The 18140-nt window shown below is 34.1% G+C and overlaps 4 protein-coding genes and 1 pseudogene across 4 annotated transcripts; all 5 read right to left on the reverse strand.

Annotated features, from left to right (window-relative positions):
• Positions 1 to 742: 742 nt before the first annotated feature.
• On the reverse strand, positions 743 to 1321 carry LOC115967477 (auxin-responsive protein SAUR24-like). The gene has a single exon (XM_031086575.1). The coding sequence runs from the start codon at positions 1175 to 1177 to the stop codon at positions 896 to 898; it is 282 nt and encodes a 93-aa protein (XP_030942435.1). The 5' UTR covers positions 1178 to 1321; the 3' UTR covers positions 743 to 895.
• Positions 1322 to 5611: 4290 nt separating this feature from the next.
• On the reverse strand, positions 5612 to 6199 carry LOC115969384 (auxin-responsive protein SAUR21-like). Its single transcript, XM_031089016.1, has one exon. The coding sequence runs from the start codon at positions 6084 to 6086 to the stop codon at positions 5784 to 5786; it is 303 nt and encodes a 100-aa protein (XP_030944876.1). The 5' UTR covers positions 6087 to 6199; the 3' UTR covers positions 5612 to 5783.
• A 1846-nt stretch (positions 6200 to 8045) lies between these two features.
• LOC115969383 (auxin-induced protein 15A-like) lies at positions 8046 to 8692 on the reverse strand. Its single transcript, XM_031089015.1, has one exon. The coding sequence runs from the start codon at positions 8504 to 8506 to the stop codon at positions 8204 to 8206; it is 303 nt and encodes a 100-aa protein (XP_030944875.1). The 5' UTR covers positions 8507 to 8692; the 3' UTR covers positions 8046 to 8203.
• Positions 8693 to 10589: 1897 nt separating this feature from the next.
• LOC115968258 (auxin-responsive protein SAUR21-like) lies at positions 10590 to 11625 on the reverse strand. Its single transcript, XM_031087599.1, has one exon. The coding sequence runs from the start codon at positions 11362 to 11364 to the stop codon at positions 11062 to 11064; it is 303 nt and encodes a 100-aa protein (XP_030943459.1). The 5' UTR covers positions 11365 to 11625; the 3' UTR covers positions 10590 to 11061.
• A 3567-nt stretch (positions 11626 to 15192) lies between these two features.
• On the reverse strand, positions 15193 to 17917 carry LOC115968260 (annotated as a pseudogene).
• Positions 17918 to 18140: the final 223 nt, after the last annotated feature.

Raw genomic sequence — 18140 nt, forward strand, 5'->3', positions numbered from 1 at the left:
TCTAAAGAATTAAATATAGCATATAAAAATATAATATTATTTTATTACATAGCATAATTTGGATAATTTGGTATTTATTCTATTACATAGCATGATTTTTTATAGTGCTCAATTTAGATGTTAAACTATGAGACTTTACTAATTTTTGTTTATTTTCTAATCCTTTGTGGTGGACAAAGTACTCTTAATAGTTGCATTAGAAGTACTCTATAATGCCATTTATTTAAAGAAAAGCAAATGTTAGCCAAACAGAAATAATCGGATAGGTGACAAATTTTAACTTTTGCAATTTTATTTTTATTATTATTATTTTATAACAATGCATGTATAGAAATTTAATTATTAGATTTTGCTAATAATTGTTTATTTGATAATATGTTTTGGGCGGCCGAAATTATAATTTCTACAAAGAAAATAACCTTAATAGATTTTCAAAAACAAAATTTTATAATAATATTGGTTCAATTAATCATTGTTAAGTTTTATTAATTTTTTTTAGTTTACGTTTTTTTAGTGTTTTGGATTGTTTCTATATTACATTTATGATTGTTCCTATAATAAATAAAAATATAATTACAAAATATATTACTCATTATTAGATTAGTTTAAATTGTAAAATTTTTTTAATAAAACTACCATAAAAATAATTATCACGCGCAACACACGGGTTCGCGGCTAGTTATCATAAAAACTAAAGAGGATTACTTTCAACAAAAAGTTAACTCAATTTTACATTTCTCCAGAGAATGTGAGAGGGACTATGGTATTTCTACTTGTAACATCTTTTGTGGATGGACATTCCCCATCTCTTCTTTTGCCTAAAGAAAGAAAGAAAGAAAGAATTTTTCATAGATATACAAAATTGTCACAGCTGTTTTATCTTAGTGGCGCCATATCACAATTCATGTAAGCGAGAAGCGATATCATTGAAGATGTCTTCGCTGCAGGGAATTGTGAGACCACCCATTGGATGATCAAATCCAAATTCTTCCTCAGCTCTACTTAGCAATTCTTGAAATGAAGGCTGGTTCAAAAATGATATGGGAATTACAAAGCGCCTCCTTTCACACTCTCCAACATATATTGCAATATAGCCTTTTGGTACTTGCTTTCCAAATGAGTTTGATCGTCTGAGAATGTTCTTAGCATGCATAATACTGGGCAATCGAATAACCATGGCTATCTAACTAGTATGAAAGGTTTCTGGAAAGGTGATGAAGATCAAAAAGCAACGAGAGGAAAGTAAGGAATTGATATGAGAGGATGAGTGGACTTGTTTTGGCTTTGGTGGGATGATATGAGTGTGCATATATATAAGTGACCAGTATACGCAGAAATCTCTGAAATGTGCACTGGATGACATAGAGACAACTGGCTGGGGTTGTGTGAGAGACATAAGCACTTGAAGAGTCACATGATCTGTTTTCCAACTTAATCATCAAGAACTTGACCGTGATTGAGACTCTACATTTGTTGATACAAGAAGGGACCATTTCAAATGAAAGATATATGGATTGGAGAAAATTCAGACCAATTGGCTGACCTCTAATAATAGAGGACATGTTTAGACATATATGTCAATTATTTATAGGTCACAATAAATAGTTGGAACTGGATTACTACTGGATTAGTAGTCTCTGGTATGATGGGAGTTTTGGATAAAATATTACTTATATTTAGGAATTAATGAAAACTAAGCCATATCTTTTCAATTGCTGAGTAAGAATGTTAATAAAGACGCCTTGAAATTTTGATGTTAGGACATACTTCATGTGCTCTACAGAACAAAAAATATTGATGTGTCAACAGTTAACATTTAACCGTTACCCTCAATGAAATTTAAATCATGGAAAATAAAAAAGAAAAAAGGAGTTCTCTGCAGCAATAAAGACTCTGATATTCTCAGCCGAGTATATGTAAGTTATGTACTTCAGAATGACACTCTACTGTACGAAGCATTAGAATCTGCAGATATGCACATGCATATTTGTGGCTTGAGTTGAGTAGCAACATAATCAATGACATGTCCTCAACCAAACTCACCCTTTTTTTGGGGCCTCAGTACAATGACTTCTGAGACAAACCCTCATGAAGAGCACATGAAGTATGTCCTACAAGTTGTTCAACTGCAACCCATCCCATAGAAATGAAATTATTACAAGAGGCTGGCACAAAAAACATCAGTAGTCATGTCTTTTTGAGTGCTCACAACCTACAAAAAAAAAATTTGTTCTCTTTTTCTCCTGTATTTCCTTCACCTTTGTTATGGAGATTCAAAGTGACAGAGTGTAAAAACTTTAGTTTCATGAGATTTGGATGCATGTGGTTATCCACTTTGTAAGAGTTATAAGGGTTTCTACTTTAGCAAAACTGCACATACACATTTTTTGGGGATATTTGCAAACTAACGTTGTGAAGGGATAGAATATAATAAGTTAATACGGGTTTGAAAGAAAATTGCGGACTAGCATCTCGAGTTTTAGAAACTCGAGTTCCATATCAATCTCGAGCCTCAAAGGCTCACTTCCCACTTGCTGATTTGGACATGATAATGCCACATAGATCTCGAGTTTTTAATGGTTGAGTTCAAAAAAATGAATCTCGAGTTTTTTACACTCGATTTCAAATAGAGAACAAAAAACGTACAAACCCAGAAAAAGAAGAAAGAACCCAGAAAAAAAAGAAAGAACCCAAAAAAAAACGAAGATCTGAGAAGAAGAGAAGAACCCACAGAAGATCTGAAGAAAGAACGAAGAGACGCTGGGTAGGCGATCTGGCTGGAGAAGAACACTGGGTGGAGCGATGAAGAAGAACACTAGTGATGCTGGGCGATCTGGCTGGAGAAGAAGGCTGGGTGGAGCGACGAAGAAGAACACAGAACACGAACAGATGCAAGGAAGAAGAAGAGAAATAAAATGGTGGAACTCAAGTCTTAAAAACTCGAGTTCCACATGGATTTTTTCTCCCACATCACCACTCACCACTTACAAATCGAGACTTATAAACTCGAGTTTTATCTTGGAAATCGAGTTTTAAACACTCGAGATGTTAGTTTTCCATATTGTTTTGAAACGTGACAACTAACTAAATAGTTTGATATTTAAGGTTATTTGGAAAAAAAATTCCACATTTTTACTTATTGTTTGTTCCAAATGTATTTTACCCAGATAGATACCATACTTCCCAAAGTCAATCTGTTAACCAAGCTGAAACGTTGGTAACAAAACAGAAACAGATATGATAAAGGGTTAAAAACATTTTGGTTCCTCTTAATTAGTCTTGGTCAATGGGGAAAATGGAAAATCAACTATAGAAAAGGCAAAAAGACCATCTGATTAATATTAAAAAGTTGAATACGACCACACGGTTATTGAAAACTAAGCCTTGCTCAAAATATTAGCCTTTGGTAGACTTGACTGGCAGTTTGCACCTTGGTAGAAAATGATGAAAAAATAAATTAAACAAAAGGGACTAGAAATATCATAAAACCTAAAAAGGATTAGTTTCAATTAAAATGTGTTCCCAGTTTTACATTTTCTGAAGAATGTTGGAGGAACTGCAATAATTTGATTAGTAATATATTTGGTGGATGGACAATCCTCATCTCTTCTTCTGCCTAAAAGAATTAAAGAAATTACATGGATTAACAAAATCGTTTCTACTGTTTTAGCTACGAGGAACCATCTCACAATTCATATAAGCGAGAGGTGAGATTGATGAAGATGTCTTCACTGCAGGGAATTGTGAGACCACCCATTGGATGATCAAATCCAAATTCTTCCTCAGCTTTACTTAGCAATTCTTGAAATGAAGGCTGGTTCAAAAATGATATAGGGATTACAAAGCGCCTCCTTTCACTCTCTCCAACATATATTGCAATATAGCCTTTTGGAACATCTATAGATGTTGAAGCCACTTGCTTTCCAAATGAGTTTGATCGTCGGAGAATGTGCTTAGCATGCATAATACCGAGCAAACGGTATTATGGATATCTGGATAGATAATATTGCTGAGAATATTGATGAAGTACACAAAAGGAAAGAGAGAAGAAAGTAAGAATTTGATTTCAAATGATGTGAGGGCTTGTTTTGGATATGGATGATATGTTTGCGTGTATATATAGACGAATGGTGTGTGTGAATATTTCTCTTATGTGGAATGAGTGGTGTAGAGGGAAAATTGTCTGGGGATCTGTCAGAGTCATAAGCATTTAAAGGATCACATGGACCTGTCTTCCAACAAATCATCAAGAAATTGGTAGTGATTGAGACCCTATATTTTCGGAATATAATATGCCCTAGCATTTCCAAGACACCAACCTGCTTCAATGGGACCCCATTGATATGAAAGATACATGAATTGGAGAGAACTCTGAATTACCAGCTGACCTCTTGCAATAGAAGGACAAGCTTAGACATATATGCTGATTACGTCTAGAAAATAACATATAGTTGGAACTGGATTAGTCTCTTGTATGATGGGGATTTTAGACGAGAAATTAGCTATGTTTAAGATCTTTTCCAAATCCTTTTTGGTAGGAAACATCTGTAACATCATGCAAACCTTACTCAGAATTTTACAATAAGTATAGCGTCTTGTATTTGAGCCAAATACAAATATTGATAAAGTCTCCCTGGAATGGCATATTTTTTCTGAGAACAAATTTTGATGAGTTAACCATTAACCTCAATGCAATCAAAATTTAAGAATGAAAAGATATCTGTATCAGTAAAGACCCTGATTTTCTCCAACAGAGTACAAGACATTCATTTATGTTTAAAAATGAAAGTGGAATTTCCAACAGTAGGAAACATGAGAATATCTAAAGATTTTTACATGGACCATCATGGTTTAAGGTGAGGAAGAGAAACGTACAAAATAACATGTCCTCAAAATAACTCACTGACTTTTTGGTGCCTCAATAAAATGATTTCTGGGACAAAACCACATGAAGAGCACCAGAAGTATGTCCTACAAGTAGTTCAACTGCAACCAATACCATATCAAGGACTATATATTGCACAATAAGAAATGAAATTATTGCAAGAGACTTGCACAAAAAAATCAGTAGATATGTCATTTTGGACTACCTACAAACAAATTTCTTCTCTTTTATTTTCTGCATCTCCTTGACATTTATTATGGAAATTCAAAGTTACAGTGTAATAACCTTCGTGCTGTGGTCATTTACTTTAGCAAAACTGCACATATAATTTTATACCTTTTTTTGTTGTCCAAATGTGTTAAATATTACCCAGATAGATACCATACTTCCCAAAGTCAATCTCCTAACCAAGCTGAAACATTGGTAACAAAATAGAAATAGATACAATAAAGGGTAAAAATAATTTTGGTTCCTCCTAATTAGTCTTGATGAATAGGCAAAATGGAAAATCTACAATAAAAAGGGAAAAAAGGACCATGTGATTGATATTAAAAAGTTGTAAATGATCATATGGTTATTGAAAACTAAGCTTGCTCGAATTGTTAGCCTTTGGTAGACTAGACTGGCAGTATACACTGGGGGTAGAAAATGATTAAAATAAAATAAAAAAATTAAACAAAAGGCACTAGAATTATGATGAAACCTAAAGAGGATCAATTTCAACCAAATGTGTTCACAGTTTTACAATATTCTGAAGAATGTTGGAGGAGCTGCAATAATTCTATTATAATATTTTTGGCGGATGGACAATCCCCATCTCTTCTTCTGCCTAAAAGAAATAAATAATTTACATTGATTAACAAAATTGTTTCTGCTGTTTTAGCTAAGTAGGACCATCTCACAATTCATATAAGCTAGAAGTGAGATTGATGAAGATATCTTCGTTGCAGGGAATTGTGAGACTACCCATTGGATGATCAAATCCAAATTCTTCCTCAGCTTTACTTAGCAATTCTTGAAATGAAGGCTGGTTCAAAAATGATATAGGAATTACAAAGCGCCTCCTTTCACTCTCTCCAACATATATTGCAATATAGCCTTTTGGGACATTTATAGATGTTGAAGCTACTTGCTTTCCAAATGAGTTTGATCGTCGGAGAATGTGATTAGCATGCATAATACCGAGCAATCGAATGGCCATTGATATCTGGCTATAGACTACTGTTGAGAAAAATAATAGAGTTCACAATAGAAAAGGGAGAAGAATGTAAGGATTTAATATCAGAGGATGTGAGCACTTGTCTTGGTTTTTGATGTTATGCTTTCATGTATATATAGATGAATGGTGAGTGACAATTTCTGTTTTGTGGATTGTAGAATAAGTGGTGTAGAGGAAATATTGGCTGCGGTTATGTGAGAGAGATAAGCATTAGAAGGATCACATGAACCTGTCTTCCAACTCATTATCAAGAAGTTGGTTGTGATTGAGACCTTTTATTTTATGAATAAGTTATATGCCCAAGCATTTCAAGGACAACAAGCAGCAGCAAGGGGACCTCATCAAGATGAAAGATATGTGGATTGGATAAAACTCTGAACTACCAGCTGGCCTCTTTCGATGGGGGACAGGTTTAGACATATATGTTGATTTTTTCTTGACAATAATTGGAACAAAAATAATTCTCTTGTATGATGGGGCCTCTGGACAAAAAATTAGCTATTGTTAAGATATCTTCAGAAGAAATTTTGATGACTTAATTTTAAACCTTAATGCAATCTAAATTATAGAAAAGAAAAGGAAAGCAATAAAATTTATCTGCATTAGTTAAGAAACTAGTTTTCTCCAACGGAATATAAGACATTCATTTATGTTATAGAATTGAGAGTGAAATTTTCAACAGTAAGAAACATGAGAATCCACAGATACGTACATGGATCATCATGGCTTAAGATGAGGAAAAGAAGCATACTAACATGTCCTCAACATTACTCACAAACTTTTTTGGTGCCTAAGTACACTGACTTCCAGGACAAACCCCCATGAAGAGTAGATGAAGTATGTCCTACAAATAGTTCAACTGCAACCCACCCCATATGAAGGACTATACATGGCATTATAAGAGATGAGATTATTGCAAGCAACTGGTACAAAAATCATCAGTAGACAAGTTATTTTAGGTGCTATCAACTGGCAAAACAGATTTCGGCCTTTTTCTCTCTTGTTTCCTTGACCTTTGTTCTGGTCGCATTGTCAAAGATTCAAAGTAAAAAAGAGTGTAACAACCTTAGCCTTATGAGATTTGGGTACATGTGATCAACTGATCATACACTGTAAGACTTAAAATTACTAGGATCCCTTCTTTATCAAAATTGCATATCTAAATATAATCTGACGCATTATTTAATATTTCCTAGATTGATATCATACTTCTCGAAGTCAATCTTCTAACCAAAATAAACATTGGAAATGAAACAGAAACAGAAATGATAAATGGTTAAATACATTTGGTTCCTCTTACTTAGTCTAGATGAACTTACAAAATGGAAATCAACTATAAAAGAGGCGAAAATGGTCATGTGATTAATATTAGAATGTTGTACATGAGCACATCTATATAATATTTAAAATCTAAAGCATAGCATTTTAGTCTAGTTCTGTCCACTTGGTCCATTAAGTCCACTTTGGTCCATTTTGGTGATACTTTGGGAGGAAAGGTTTGTGTAGTAAGAAGAGCTGCTTCATTGACCTGTCACATTCTCAACATAATGTTGGTAGGTTTTTTTTATAAAACTACATTTTTATAGATAGCTTAGTTTAGAAAATCTTATATATTGTATCAACTATACTTTGTTAGAAACTAATTACATCATTTTAAGAAGGGTCTGAGAGTAACACTTATAAGCCTTATCTACTATTTTCATTAATCATTTAACAAAAACATAAATCGTCAATTTATTTTATTTTATTTTTATGCATTGCATGGGTTTGCAGCTTGTGGTTATTGGAAACTAAGCCTTCCTTCAATTGTTAGCCTCTGGTAGACTTGACTGGAAGTATTCACTTTTCATGGAAAACAATGCCAAAAAAAAAAAAAATACAAAAGGGACTAGAAATATCATAAAAATGAAAGAAGATAAATTTCAACCAAAATGTGTTCACAGTTTAACATTTTTCTTAAAAATGTGGGAGGAACTGTAATAATTATATTTGTAAAATTCTTAGTGGATAGAAAATAGCCATCTCTTCTTCTGCCTAAAATAAATAAATAACAAAGATTTACAAAATTTTTTCTATTGCTTTATCTTAGTGGCACCATATCACAAGTCATATAATTGAGAAGTGACATTGATGAAGAGGTCTTCGCTGCAGGGAATTGTAAGGCCACCCATTGGATGATCAAATCCAAATTCTTCCTCAGCTCTTCTTAGCAATTCTTGAAATGAAGGCTGGTTCAAAAATGAAACAGGAATTACAAAGCGCCTCATTTCACTCTCTCCAACATATATTGCAATGTAGCCTTTTGGAACATCTATAGATGTTGAAGCTACTTGCTTTCCAAACGAGTTTGATCGTCGTAGAATGTGCTTAGCATGCATAACACCGAGCAAACGAATGGCCATGGATATCTGGATATATAATATTGCCAAGAAAAAGGGTCAAGTACACAAAAGAAAAGGGAGAAGAAAGTAATGATTTTGATATCAAAGGATGTGATTACTTGTTCTGGATTTGGATGATATGTTTGCCTGTATATATAGATGAAGGTGTGTGTGTGAAAATTTATCTTTTGTGGAATGAGTGGTGTAGAGGAGAATTGGCTAGGGTTTGGCTAGGGTTTGGCTAGAGGATAAGCATTTGAAGGATCACATGGACCTGTCTTCCAACAAATCGTCAAGAAATTGGTAGTGATTGAGACCCCATATTTGTTGGAATACAATATGCCCTAGCATTTCCAGGACAACAACCAGCAACCAGCTGCAAGGGGACCCCATTGATTTGAAAGGCACATGGATTGGAGTAAATACTGAACCACTGGCTGTCCTTTTGCAAAAGAAGGACAAGTTTAGACATATATGTCAATTATGTCTAGATAACAACATTTAATTGGAACCAGATTAATCTCTTGTATGATGGGTCTTTTAGACAAGCAATTAGCTATAATTATGATCTCTTTCAAATTAATCCTTTTTGGTAGGGAACTGCAGTAACATCATGCAAATCTTACTCATAACTTTTCCATAAATGTGTGTTTGGCATCATTTTGTTTAGCTTTTTGTTAAATGTGTGCTAATGTATACTTATACTTTCAAAAGGTGAGATTTTAAAAAACTGTACATAATAGCTAAAAATTGATGCGAAACACACTAGGTTTAGCCTCGTGTATTTGAGGCAAATAAAAATTTTGATAAAGCTTCCCTGACATATAATATTCTTCGCAGAATAAATTTTGATGAGTTAACCATTAACCTCAATGCAATCAAAATATCATAAAGAAAAGATATTTTTATCAGTAAAGACCCTGATTTTCGCCAATAGAGTATTAGACATTCATTTATGTTTAAAAATGAAAGTGGTATTTCCAATAGTAAGAAACATGAGAATATCTGAAGATTTGTACTTTGATCATCATGGCTTAAGTTGAGGAAGAAAAAAGTACTAAATAAAATGTCCTCAATCTAACTCACTGACTTTTTGGTGCCTTATTACAATGACTTCCAAGACAAACCCCCATGAAGATCACATGAAATATGTCCTATAAGTAGTTCAACTGCAACCATTTTATACCTAGGTCGATATCTGGCCTTGTAAGTGGCCTACACAAGAATCATCAGTACACATGTCATTTTGGGTGCTGACTACAGGCAAAACAAATTTCATCTTTTTTTACCCCATTTTTCTCCCTTGGCCTTTGGTATGATCTATTTATTGAGAAAGAAAGACCAACAAGCTTAGCCTCATGAAAATTAAGTTCATGTGGTTATCCATATTCTAAGGGTCCCTTTTTTTAGCAAAACTGCATCTAGATTTATACTGAATGTTTTGTTTGCATCTGTTAAATATTACCCAGATATACATCATACTTCCGAAGTCAATGTACTAATTAGAAAGGAAGAGGATATAATAAAAGGTTGGACTTAAAGACATTCACGTTCCTCTTGGTCAACAAGTCTTAGTGAACAGGCGAAATAGGTGATCATATATAGAAAGGAGAAAAAGACAATGTGAACAATATATTTAAATGTATATGGCCATTGCATAAAAGAGAAATGTATAGGTGTCCAGTGACGAAGCCAAGAAATTTTCTCAGGAGGGGCCGGTAAATACATTTTTGTGTAATTTTTAGATTTATTATCAAATGTAAAAGATTATTAATGGAAAATTTCAAAAGCTAGGGGGGCCAGGCCCCCCTAGCTCCACCTATGTATAGGTCCATATGGCTATTGAAAACTAAGCCTTGCTAAAATTGTTAGCCTTTGGTAGACTTGACCTGAACTTTTAAATGTAAATGATTGTTTCACAGAATGTGAAGTAAAGGAGCTAATACACATCCATAAATAAATGATAAATATTATGCACATTTGCTTACAGCTGATATTGAATCTGTATATTTTTTCGTGATTACTTGTACTGCATTGCCATCAAATGGAAGCAAATTTTCCAGAAAGAAAAAATAATTTTGTATTAAATATTTGCACAGAAATTTTTGATATGATTCCCAACTTTCATAACCATTAAAAAAAAGGAATTTTACAATGAGTTATGAAAAAATCTAATACTCTTACTTCAAAATTGAACAGATATATTTTTGGGTTAAGAATTTTGAAAAGTTCATGTTTTCAATACTCAGTATCATGTCTTTCATTTCTCTCCTGAGGTATCCAAAACACAAGTTGATCACTGAAGGATTCTCTGCATGAGGTTCTGTGAGAACCACCCATTGGATGAAGTTGGAACCATGAAGCACCTCCTTTGTGTGTTTCCAAGTTGAGCCATCCACATCTGCTTCTGCTTGGTTGAATAGTCCATGGCAAATTATTGATATGTTCTTAAGATAAAGCAGTGCTGTTCTCAAGTGGGTGTAAACATGCATGCCATCCAATTTTTCTCTGAAAGGAGGCATATATGTGCTTGAATCCATAAATCTGTCCCTGCTGATTGATCTCAGTGTTATGAATCATGATCCATTTAAGCGAGAAGTGAGATCCATGAAGACATCTTCTCCATAGGGAATTGTTAGACCACCCATTGGATGATCAAATCCAAATTCGTCCTCAACTTTACTAAGCAACTTCTGGAATGAAGGCTCATTCAGGTATGATATAGGTAGAATAAATCGCTTCTTCTGTTCCTCTCCAACATAGACTGCAAAGTAACCTTTTGGAACTTTCTTGGCCGTAAAAGCTGCTTCTTTACTACTCAGAACAGACCTGCGGAGAATCTGCTTAACTTGCATGATGGCAAGAACTCGGACAGCCATTTATATATTAACACTTTGGAAAAGGTTGAAGCTCACAAATGAGTTGGGAGGAAAAAATGCAGGTAAATATTTGCTAGTGGGGAATAAGAGGACCTGATTTGGCTATGGAATAACCTTTGCGTGTATTTATAGATGAAAATGGGTGTGGGAAAATCTCTAAAATGTGAGTGGTGTCAGTTGTGAGGAATTTGGGTGTATATTAGTGAGAGACAGTCATATGAAGGATCACATGGTTTTGTCTTCCAATTGATAATCAAGAACTTGTCCTGATTCAAATTGTACTTTATAGAAGACTTATGCCGAACCATTTCAACAGGGAGCACAACCTGCAAGCCCCCCCACCCCCCCTTGAATATAAGAGATGTGGATAAGAGAAACCTTCTGTTGAGTTAATTGGCCAACCTCTTGTTACTTGTTAGATTATGAAACCTTAACTTACTCAGGGTTTCATTTCTTTAGAATAGGAGATGTAAATTCATCATTCCATGCACTGGATAATTTAAAAAACTATTGTGTGATCGTTTCCTCAAAGATCAAATACCTTCTGAGTTAGCTTGAATAACCACAATTGGAACTTTGGGGAAAAAATTCAGTGAAACATTAAAATGAAAATAAAACACCAAACTGTAAAAACTTGAAAAGCAGCAGCTACCTGCAGGAGTTTTCACAATATGCAAGAAGAGAACTGCATTTAGTAAGATTTCCAAAATTAAAACCACTAGAATTTGTCGGTCTTTAAGTACATTAATGTGAAATGTATCTATTATGTGGCCATCAATGTCAACTGGAAACAGTGTTAAGGGGAAATGTACCACTGGGGGGACCATTAAAGGACATTTGTCAAGAGGGGTCATATGATTTTGCCTCCCTCAAGGTCTTGTTAATTTCATGCTCTGACCTATTTGCTTTGCTTCATCAATATTAACCTCTCAAATACTGAGCAAGCAACAGAGGCCCACATTGTCCACTTATATTTTCATCACAAACAGATTGTCACTTCATGTGATGATGTTGCTTAATGCATAGAGGGGAAGTATTGTGATTATATGACCAGGACCTTAATCTGAAAGGGAGATAAATTGAAGTGGGAGCACCAACCCACCTAGCATGTGATGATGTTCTATGCAGCTAACATCTCAACCCAACTTGACCAGAACAACCAAATTCAGCAAGCCATGTCTCTGATAAAGAAAAATTTTCATTCTGTTTGGGCAAAACAAATTTCTATCGGTTCGACCATTACCAGCTAGCCATAATGATCAATTATTGACCATCTCTATTATGCTTAGTGTTAGTTGCCTAGGATGTAGAATTGTAATGGTCTGATTAAATGCTAAGTGATAATAGACTTATTTCATCATAATTTCTAAGGTACAACTCACCAATCAAAAACCATGGCTCATATAACTAACAAAGTTCTAAACCAGCATGCAAAGGCCAATTATCCATTGTGGGTCATTCAATTCTGTTCCTCCAAAACAGGTTCAAATAAACCCACTAGATCCAATAAAATGGGAATGTTCCAAAGTGGCAGAGAAAAGTATCAAGAAACTTATGGAAAAATAATGCTCATATTTTGTTTTATTATATAATGGGGAAAGAAAGAAAGGAAGCAGCAATATTGTTTTGATATATATATTCTTGAATAGAGAAGTCTAAATTCGGTACAGAGCATCATATCCATGGTTGTGACCATCCTGATTATACTTGGTATTCATGGCTGCACAATGTACATGACCATCATTTCTATCTGTACTTAACAACAATTTAAACTGTGAAATCAGCCTCCTCAAGTCCCAAGCAGTGATAATTTGATGGACATTTCAAACCGGACATCATTAAAAATATTTGGCTCATCATATTTTAGATTGTCTATAAGAACATATGGAGATTATATAGCTTTTATTTTGTTCTAATTATATACTCATGAAACACCATCAAATTAATTGTTAAGACTAGCTATACATCTGTACCTTCTTCACCCTCCCATTTCAGTTAACAATATAAAAGTCTCAAAATTTGAAATTAAGAAAATTGGGATTAGCTTTAGTAGAGCCAAGACCCATGGTGAGGCTGAGAGGGAGTATCTGACTGGCAGTTCAACGGTGGTCACGGGCTGAGATGGCCAAGAGTTGGACCAAAGTGGACCAAAATGGAGCGAAGTAGACTTTATGGACGAAAAGGACCGAAATGGTCCGAAAGTGGTCCGAAATGGACCGAATGGACTGGAATTGACTGAAGTAGACAAAGTGGACTGAGTGGACTAAATAGACCGAAGTAGACCAAAGTAGACAGAATGGACTAAAGTGGACCTAATGGACCGGAATTGACTGAAGTGGACCGAATGGATCAAAATGGTTCGAAATGCAATACTAACTTAATAGAAGTGTAGTAATAATAAATGCTACTATTTAGCTTTTAGATATTATATAAATATATTTCTCATTTGCATTCCATGATTATTTTTCTAGTTTTTAGCAATCTTCAATTTGTTATTTTATTTTATTTTTATTTTTAAATCTTTGTACTTTAATTGTCCTATTTGGGCTCTCCTATTGAATCATTTCATTCCCTCTAATTTTGATTTAGATTTAAGAAGGTGTGACATTCAAAAATAAAATAAATGGAACATGTCACACGTCCAACAAAAAATGGAAGGGAATTGGAGGAATAAATTGAACATGATAATTTTTATATTATTTTAGAGTATCATGCATAGTATGAATACAATACATACACACACAAAATTTAATCATATCATTTTGTATTTGGCCCCTCAAATACAAATTCCTGGCTCTGCCACTAGCAACAGGTAAGATGAAATTAAAAAGCATAGTTACATTATGAAGAAAGATAAAAAAGGAAAACAATTAAAGTTTTTAGGGGCAAGATCAAGAAAGCAATGATTATGCTGAAGTGCTGAACAGCTTTACCAAATTATATATATATATATATATATATATATATTTATATCAGTTTCAGTTGATCATATCAGTCAGAATGACTTCCATATGTTTTTTCAATTCTACCTTAAAGTCCTGTTTCTCATTCGACAAACCAAACCTAGGATGGCTAGGACACAAACTGCATATGGATATTGAAGAACTCAGTAATCAACTTTTTATGATTATTGAAGTGAGCCTCGTTGAAAGAGAAAAAAATAATTATGGAAAGCAAGAAAAAAAAATCTATTTGATATATTTGCATGGGAAGTTCTGACTTCCGAATTTCATATAGAACATGCAAAATTTACAATGAAATGAAGGAATCTTCAAATATGGACTTTGGACAACAAAACTCCTCCTTTTGGTTTCTCCAATATAAACAGAGAGCTGGCCTTCTAATATATTGTAACCTCTTGATGCATCTGCACACATTGGGGAATATGGTTAGGCTGAATGAGAATAATCTTGGCAAATGCGTGGCAAAAAAACTTAAGGAACATCGAAATTATACTACTATGGTCTATCTGCATATGTTGGATGTTACCCAAATAAGCCTCATGAATCCTACAAATAATATAAACTAATATCTTCTATGTGCACATGTTGGATGTTACCCAAATAGTCCCCATGTTTCCCAGTCCTACTAATTAACACAAAATATTAAAAGGGGAAACCCAAAAATCTTCAAAAAGGATTGATACTCAAGTACTAATGACTAAAATAAAAATAATAGGCCTGTTGGTCCATCTTGTTTAATTAGTCACAAATGAAAGGGCAAAAGCGAGGAAAAGAAGATGAATTGAGTCTGCAAATTAATGGTGAAAGCTTGTAATGACATTTCCACCAAAGAGAAAATTATATGAGAAGAAAGAAAGATCTTCTATTTGATGTATTTTCATGGAAAGTTCAGAATCCTTACTTTCATCATAGACAATGCAAAATTTTACAATGAAATGAATGAATAAATCAATTCTCTTAATTCAAAACTCAAGAGGAATGACTTTTTCTTTAATTTCTCTGACAGTTCATGTTTAATGGACTAGTGGTTTTCATGTCTTTCATCTTTCTTGTGAGTGATTCAAGCAACCAGTGAGATCATGGAAGGCATTGAAATAAGGCCTTCTGATACATATGGTGACCTTGAGTCGTCTGCACCCATTAGAGAACATGCTTAGTCTGAATGATCCTGGGAAAATGCCTAGCCAAGTGAAGTGACCTTAAGTAGACTCATTTCCTTGAGAAACTGCAGTGATTTTTCATCACTTGGTAGACATTTCTTGCTCTATCCATTCTGACAAAGAGAAGAAATGCACAAATCTGTCTGCTCTGATCAATTTTAGTGACATGTACTAAAATTCACTTAAGCGAGAAGTGATATTAATGAAGATGTCTTCTCTGCAGGGAATTGTAAGGCCACCCATGGGATGATGAAACCCAAATTCTTCCTCTGCCTTACTTAGCAATTCTTGAAATGAAGGCTTATTCAGTTATGATATGGGTACCACAAACCGCTTCTTCTGTTCCTCTCCAACATTGTAACGCCCCAAAATCATAGGCAATAAAAATCTATTTAATCTGAATAATCCATAAAAATATTAAACAAAAGAAACTAGCAACCTTGAAACTGATTACAAAAGTCAGAGCTCTAATTCACCAAATACAAAACATCCTCAAAATAATTCTCCAATACAAAGTTTAATGCCATAAAATAATAATAAAATCCTCAATTCCACAAAAATAGTTTGTAACATCTGTCTCCCAAGGATCTCTACTCCAGTAATCCACCTAATGTATCTGTAATGGGAAATAAAGGGGGGGTGAGATAACTCAATAAGTGGAATTCACTAACATTGGAGTGTGGGAACAAACCTTTCAAATAAATAATTCTTTCAACAGATTCACAACTTATAATTCACCAATATTTTGTCATCAACTATTTCATGTAAAAGAAAATAGTATCTTTATATTGTGAGCCATCATAATATATATATATATATATATATATATTGATACCATCACATAAACAATTCCCTAGGCTTTTCTCGTGGTCAACGTTTACGCCCCGTTGACAGGGTTGTGCTATCCCCTTTTTGGGACTGGAACCTCCTTTCATCCAATTTCTCAAGGATGGCTCCTTTGGAACCTAAAGGTACACTCCCTTGCTAAGGAGCTTCCTTTTGGATCCTCAATAGTATGCTCCCTTGCTAAGGAGCTATCAAATGTGCACTGTCCCCTTTTGGGACCGTCCCTTGCTAAGGACTAGCTGCAGCATGATTGTCCCTTGCTAAGGACTAAATATCATACTGAGCTTCTAATCACGACTTGCCATAGGTCTTCAAAACATATTCAATATGCTCACAAAATAATCCATTCATACTTCTCAAGATATATAGACATATTCACACATACAAGTTTAAATAAAATTAGGTTGTCCCACAAGTTTTTCATAAAACAAATAGCCAATGTGCACATCAAACATTTGTAAAATATTCATTTATATATAAAATATCAACATATTCTTTCATATAAAATAGTTTAATAATTAACACTGTTTTGGGAAAACCCCCAAAATTAGTAAACACCACTTACCTCTTAGTTGCAAAAATAAAAGAAATCAACCTCCCTTGAATCACAACAATTCAGTAGAATTAGAACCTAGCAACACCAAAGATAGGTTCATCAATACACAAATTTCCCACTTAAAAATCTATTTTCACTCTTAAACAATTTCATCCTAAACAATATTAATTTATCCAAAATTCTCTATTTATTCACTTAACTATCCAATTCACTTTCAGCTTTGATCAGCTTTTTGGACTTACAATTACCGCTGCATGATCATATCTTTTGGCTCTACCTAATCATATTTTGGCTTAAAAATCATTGCTGCATAATCAGATTTCTTTTTGGGCTTAAAAAGTTGCTGCATACTCAGCGGCTTAGAGATGATAAATTAGTATCACTAGAGGTAGAGGTAGGTATCAAATAACATAATGTGGCCCTCTTCCATTAATGTAATCTATGCATGAAACTTTATTGCAGCAGAAAGATGGACATGAGATCAACGTAATATATGCCTTAATCTATCCATCCAATGCCTAGTATTCCCTTGATGCCACCAAAACACAAGGAAGTTGCTGGACACGTATTGAACAAGGACAACGTGAAGATACATGGGGATGGGTGGTGACATTTAGTGATGCCATAAGCGGTCATATAATGTTCATAGAAACCCTTTTCTTATCAACATAATCGTATCCTTAGACCCATAACAGCAGCCCCTATTTTTATTATTATTATTATTATTATATTTTTTTTTTCTATTAGGTACCCCACTAACAGATTTTTCCTATAAGATTGGAAAGAAAAGCTAGCCATTGAGTATCACAATTTTCCCAAGTTTAGAGTAGAAGAGAGTCATACCTTTAGTCTCCACTCACAGCCACAGTGAAGCAAAGCAAGGTTCAGAAGTGTGAAGCGGCTGAAGCAAAAGGAGGCACCATCAGTAAATACACGTGTATCCTAAGAGGAAAAAGGCTAGGGTTTTCAAGGCCCATGTATTTACTTATGCCACTTTACTTGGGCTTCCTATTCCATAGTATTTATCTTCTTTTTAATACCTTAGGCCCAAATTAATCCAATCCATTTTAATTATAGGCCTCCATTAAAAATTTACGTATAATAATTTAATTGGTATCAAAATTAAGGGGTGTTACAAACATAGACTGCAATGTAGCCTTTTGGAACATTTTTAGCAAGAACAGAAACAGACCTGCTGATAATCTGCTTAGCATGCAGAATACCAGGCAATAGAAGAGCCATTTCTGTCTA

The sequence above is a fragment of the Quercus lobata genome, chromosome 11 (assembly GCF_001633185.2).
Source record: "Quercus lobata isolate SW786 chromosome 11, ValleyOak3.0 Primary Assembly, whole genome shotgun sequence".
NCBI lineage: Eukaryota > Viridiplantae > Streptophyta > Magnoliopsida > Fagales > Fagaceae > Quercus > Quercus lobata.

Coding starts and splice junctions, on each gene's coding strand:
- LOC115969383 (XM_031089015.1), bottom strand. CDS start 8,506: ATGGCCATTCGTTTGCTCGGTGTTATGCATGCTAAGCACATTCTACGA.
- LOC115969384 (XM_031089016.1), bottom strand. CDS start 6,086: ATGGCCATTCGATTGCTCGGTATTATGCATGCTAATCACATTCTCCGA.
- LOC115967477 (XM_031086575.1), bottom strand. CDS start 1,177: ATGGTTATTCGATTGCCCAGTATTATGCATGCTAAGAACATTCTCAGA.
- LOC115968258 (XM_031087599.1), bottom strand. CDS start 11,364: ATGGCTGTCCGAGTTCTTGCCATCATGCAAGTTAAGCAGATTCTCCGC.